We start from the raw sequence: 6,334 nt of genomic DNA, 5'->3' as shown, positions 1-6,334 counted from the left end.
CTTGTGCTCAATCGATAGAAAAAATAGAGTTCTGAAGAAATAGTTATGAGTTTGGTTGACTGGAATAACGGAATTAGCCGAAAATAGGGCTCAAAGTGGGCGAAATTGCCGATTTTTAAATATCGCCGAAGTCGCTAACTTCGCGAGAGCGTAATTCTGTCAGTTTTCCATCAAATTTCGTTTTTTTGGTGTCTTTACAATCGGGAAAAGATTCTCTATCATTTCATAAGAAAAAATAATTTTTTTTTTTTTCGAATATTTTGCGACACCAGGAGCAACTTCAGGATTGGGCCCTTCGACAGTCAAAGGGTTAAAAACCGTGTACCATATCTTGAATATGGTAAAGTGTAGAATTAGATGATCATCATACTTCCAGCTATTTTATTTAATTCATAATTTTTTTGGGGTTCTTTTATTTTGCAGAAAATAATTTAGACATGGCCTCCTTGTGACTGTGACTATGGAACAGATCTCTTCTTGAGGCTGAGGGACTGACAACCTCAAATTTCCGACTATAAGGGTGTTGGACTGATTACATCGTCTTCACATCTCTACTGCTCTTACCTATTATTGTACTCGACTGAGAAGCCTACTGTGTAGGTAAAACATTTCGGAATAAAGTTGCCTAACTGTTGCTCATGTGTCTTACCTACCATGGGAGATTCTAAAGAAAAGTCGCAAAGGTTAGTGGACGAGTTTGGGAGGGTGTGTAAAGGTAGAAAGTTGAAAGTAAACATAGATAAGAGTAAGGTGATGAATGTATCAAATGATTTAGATAAAGAAAAATTGGATATCACAATGGAGAGAGGGAGTATGGAAGAAGTGAATGTTTTCAGATATAGTAGTACCTCAGGATACGAACAGCTCAAAACTCGAACAATTATGTAAGTGCTTTTGTAAATGTATTTTTGGGGGGTCTGAAACAGATTAATCTAATTTACATTATTCCTTATGGGAACAAATTCGTTCGGTATCGGCACTCGAACAGCCTTCTGGGACAAAATAAGTTCGTATCCCGAGGTGCCACTGTATTTGGGAGTTGACGTGTCAGCGTCACAAGAATACAAACATAAATACTATATGAAAATACATCTCAAAGTTGGCATATTAATCCAAAAACACAGTCGAGTTTTTTTCTCTCATCATGCACTGCTTGCTGCAGGACTTTTTTATACAGTGCACACTGACTACACTGACCCATTCTCTCATATGTGAGCCTACCAGCTTTCTCCTGCTTGATTTGAAGCTGCTAGAATTACTGAGTATATATACATCTGAAACACTGGCTCGTAAGACGTATATACATGGCCGAAACAGTCAAAGGGTTTAAGTGCAGGCACTGTACTTCCTGTTTCCAGTAATCAAGTCTGGCAATATAAAAATAACTGGTTTCCCTGAATCCCTTCACTAAATATTACCCTGCTCACACTCCAACAGCTTGTCAGGTCTCAAAAACCATTCGTCTCCATTCACTCCTATCTAACACGCTTACGCACGCTTTCTGGAAGTCCAAGCCCCTCGCCCACAAAATCTCTTTTACTCATTCCCTCCAACCTCTTCGAGGACAAACCCTACCCCGCCTTCCTTTCCCTAAAGATTGATAGGCTCTCTATGTCTTTCTACTTTGATCCATTCTCTCTAAACGACGAAACCACCTCAACAACCCTTCTTCAGCCCTCTAATACTTTTATCAATTCCACAGCTTCTTCTAATTTCCACACTCCGAATTTTCTGCATAATATTTACACCACACATTGCCCTTAGACAGGACATATCCACTGCCTCCAACCTCCTCCTTGCTGCAGCATTTGCAACCCAAGCTTCACACCCATATAAGAGTGTTGGTACCACTATACTTAAGTACACTCCCTTCTTTGCCTCCACAGATAACGTTTTTTGTCTCCACAGATACCTCAACGCACCACTCACCTTTTTTCCTTCATCAATTCTATGGGTAACCTGATCCTTCATAAACCCATCCGAGGTATGCTTGTACATACATACATATATCTATACATGAACAAATAATTTTTTCTAAAGTGTTATTAAAATTCTTTGAATTTACCTTTAAAATTTATTTCTTGTATTAGTCTTCAGCAAAGATTTAAATTAGAAACACCATAAAATTATAAAAATTTTGCAAGTTCTTAATGCTCTTATTTTTATTAGAATAAAAGAAATAAAGAAAATATCTGCAATGGCTTAATACTTATGGGTTAATAATACAAAATGTGGGAATTATTGGATTATCTACCCTCTTGTGTTAAAATCATGCAGAATGCAAGACAGAAGGTTGAAAAAATTCTTAAATACATGTAATTTAAAATGAATGCAAAAAACAAATTTGAGTTGTGGATACATTACAAAAAAGATATTAAGCATTTGTCATTAGTTTTGAAATGAATTTCAAGAAGAATATCATATGTCAAGGATCATATATGAACATTTAGAATCCCACACTTTTCTATGTAAAAAGCATGTAGCACTGAAAATTTTAAGAAAATATATATTTTTTCTTATTCAAATTGAAGCAGTAAATGCCTTAAAAATACAGAAAAATAGCTCCCCTTAATAATAAGAGGAAATTCAGTGATGCCAAGGCATGAATGTATACTATATTTTTAAGTACATCACATGTGTCTGATGATAATATCTAATTGATTGAAACTAAAACAATGAAATAGAAAATAGTAGGTAAATAAAAATTAAATAATATTTGGCGGAGACAATGGCAAGCTGCCAAGAGTAACAGACACAACTGCAAAGGCCTTTATTTGCTTGTTTTACCCTACACTGGGCTTTCTCGAGTACATTACATTATAAAGCTTACAATGGAATTGTGTCTTTGTTAGATTTTTTTTTTTTTGATACAGTACTTGCAAATTGTAATAGTTGAAAAAAATCACATTTGAAAATGTATTAACAGATCAAATATAGAGCACCCCTTGCCCAAGACCTATAATAGTTTATACCAGCAGTTATTTGTGTTCTATTTGTGCACATTCTGCATTGATGATTACTGTACAACAATACACTACATTTGTACAAATAAACATGAAATCTGAATTTTCTGCAAATCACTTCTGGGTTACAGAAATCAACTTAAATTCGGGTACAGTATATTAAAATGTGTTTCCTACTTTTGAATACACAGTATGTTCAACAGAACATACAGTATATAAACAAATACTATATAATTATACCTTAAGGAATTTTTTTTTACCAATATTTCTGAAAATGAAACCATTAAAGGCTACTCAAATTGAATAATGTATGGTACTTACACTATAATTTTGTATATCTTCAATGCCATGCTAAAAGTTTCAATAGGCAAAAGGTATGCACTCTCTCTTCTTGAGGTTTTGAGTAGCATATTCCTTTTCACACAGTGTAAAATCTATTACACATAAGAATACCTCATCCATATATATATTAGCAATGGTTATGCTACATATACACTTAAAAAGAAATGAGTGGTGGATTTATGATAAAAAGACCTGTGTTCATGTGGGTGGGGCAGAGGCGTGGCACAAACTAAAAATTACACAACATTGAGAATTTGCATTTTAAAACCCATAAATTTGAGAACACAGTCCCTAGGACAAATTTAATCACCAAATATATAAATTAGTATTCACCCAAAACAGTGAAATAATTATATTATAAAGTACAGTATAGAGGGAAAAAATTCCTCAGGCTACTGAATGTTTGCTCACCAACAAACCATTAGAAATATTTTTCAAATTCTTTTTAGGATTTTTTTTTGCATTGTCAATAGAGCTTACTCATCTGGGAGTTACAATGATAAGCAAATATTTTTTTTTTTAAGCAACATACAGAAATTTACTCAGGATTTTACTTTGATACTTTAAGAAACCCAACCAATTCTAAATGTAAGCATAATTTAAAATTAATGCATCTGGCCAATCTTTGTTACTTATTTACAATGAACACAAAGGAAAAAAAAAAAGATACCGATAATTTAAAACAAAATATATTATTGTAATGTGCAACGTATAATATGAATTACTTTTTAAAATAGCATAAAATAGTATGCATCACAAGAAAAAATAAAAAGGTATTTTGGCCATTATCAGCAATAAGCAGACAGCTTCCTACTTTGCAAGAAATTACCTAAAGAAAATCACAAATCATTTTTTTAATTTAATATTACTATGATCATCATCACCAATCAATTGTGCTTGTGTTCAAACACACACACACACACACACTCTCTCTCTCTTTGGCATCTCCACAGTTCAGGAGAATATCTCCACAATTCAGTAATGGAACATCTCTGTCACTGCTGACAAACCTTTGCTGGGTGTTACAACAATGAAAGACAAAATTGGTAAATTCTGTCTTCATCTTCACAAGCACTTACAAAACAAGTGACTACATATCTGAAAAAGCGATTCGTTACAATACAGTATATTAAATCCTTTGTAAGTAAATAATTAACCAATTACTTATCAAAGGAGATTATATCCTAACTTAAACATTAGTGGCAGGGGCACTGTTATCAAGACCAGAGTATGAGTGTCTTTGGTTACTGTGAATGACGGGTGGTGTGGAGGCAGTAGCTACAGTGCCATCAACAGTAATCACAGTAGGGGAAGGCTGTTGGGGTGATGCTCGGGTATATACAGTCTCCTCTTCCTCTTCTGTGTGAGGTTGACTTGTTGGAGGAACATTGATCTCAGCACTGACAGTAGTTACCTGAAAGATTTGACATGGCTGCTAATGAGTCAATTACCAAGTAGGAATCAATTTTTTTTTTTACAAATGAAATAAAATTCCTCCTTTATGAGTAACACTGTTTCTTAATATTTTCCAATAAAAAGTGAAGATGCATTAGAGGTGCAGTACTCAAATACTGATATGTTATGATGCATGAAATGATTTTCTCTTTAAAGCATTTAACTAATAACTAAGAAACATTCATTAGTTAAAAAGAATAAGAAGAACAAGTTTAAAAAAACAAGAGATAGCATGCATTATATAGAGGGGGCTACAGCTAAGCATAAGTTTTCCTAACAACCACTACCACTTTTCATTTTACTTTCTTAGCAAATAATAAATGGCCAGCATTCTTTTTTTCCTAGCTACTTCTTAAATGTGCATTTTTCATTTATCTTCAGAATTAATTTAATGGGGATTACTGTTTAAGTATTAAACTTATTACATCAAGTTATGAAATTAAAATACAATACATTTAGTATTTCAATCATTACCAAAGTTCTTTGATAACTCAAAAACAATAATTTTAATGTTGCAACAGCCATTTGTAAATTACAAAAAATATTGGCACAGTAATCAGTTTCATCATCAAGTAATCACATTTCACACATATTCATACATATGAATATTCCTCTCCCCCCTTCCTTAGTTACATTACTGTACTAAAAAAAAAATGATTTTGTTGAAGCTGCAATATGCATTTAGTTTATATATATGTCAACTTGTGTGTAAATACAAAGACATATACATGCATGCCTGCATAAACTGAGTAACTAAATGATAAATGCATTACTGAATTTAACAAACTGTATATAAATGTGACTAATGGAAATGGGTAAAAAAAAAAAATGAAGATTATGGACTGTATAATCAAATATTAAAAAAGTCAGAGAAAGAGAGATGGTGATCACAAACAACAAGATAACACCAGAAAAAAAAGCCAGTGTATTGCAAGACTTACGCTATACAGTACACTGTATTTTAATGGAGAACTTAAAAATATAGCTAGTTTTAAGATTTCGAAGATAAAGGAAACTAAATGGTTGTGAATTACCTTTCTATGAACAAGTCTAAATAATGAAAATCTCGACAGTGACCAAAATTTTCTAACATCGGATTTTTTTTTATGCTTGCTGTGTATATGGCTGTGCTGAAAATGCATAAGCTGTCTAAACACTGTTGTGCTCCTTTCTGTGTGGCTTTTCATTATTTTGAGGTAAGTTACACTCTCAGAATGACTTTTAGACAGAAATGGAAAGTCAAGTATGGATAGTAAATCCATACTTGACCCGGGGGTCAGTCTCCTCCCAGGATCTCCGTGAAGAAAAGATGAAGGACGTTATGATGATCAGAAGAGATATAGACAATCCCAGCTTAACGAGTGACTTATGTTAAAAAAGCCCGATAACTTTTCAGTATATATTATTATTATAATCAAAAAGAAGCGCTAAGCCACAAGGACTATACAGCTTTTCAGTATATAAATTGAGAAATACTACGGAAAAAAAGAATTCTGACCCTAAAAACTCTGTCAATGTCCTTGAAGTTGTTTTTTTATTATTTTTTTTTATTATCACACTGGCCGATTCCCACC

The 6,334-nt window shown here is 33.2% G+C and overlaps 1 protein-coding gene across 5 annotated transcripts in view; it reads right to left on the bottom strand.

Annotated features, from left to right (window-relative positions):
• Positions 1-2,060: 2,060 nt before the first annotated feature.
• Tmem63 (transmembrane protein 63) overlaps positions 2,061-6,334 on the bottom strand; it is a 249,443-nt gene continuing 245,169 nt past the window's right edge. For 3 of the 5 annotated variants that reach the window (XM_070097342.1, XM_070097339.1, XM_070097340.1), the window contains one exon: positions 2,061-4,719. In XM_070097342.1, the coding sequence (XP_069953443.1) occupies positions 4,495-4,719 (225 nt within the window). In that variant the 3' untranslated portion in view covers positions 2,061-4,494. The remainder of the gene's footprint in view (positions 4,720-6,334) is intronic. The other 2 variants (XR_011393591.1, XM_070097341.1) reach the window with 1 other exon arrangement.

The sequence above is a fragment of the Cherax quadricarinatus genome, chromosome 57 (assembly GCF_038502225.1).
Source record: "Cherax quadricarinatus isolate ZL_2023a chromosome 57, ASM3850222v1, whole genome shotgun sequence".
Lineage (NCBI taxonomy): Eukaryota > Metazoa > Arthropoda > Malacostraca > Decapoda > Parastacidae > Cherax > Cherax quadricarinatus.
This window is presented reverse-complemented; position numbering and strand designations above follow the sequence as displayed.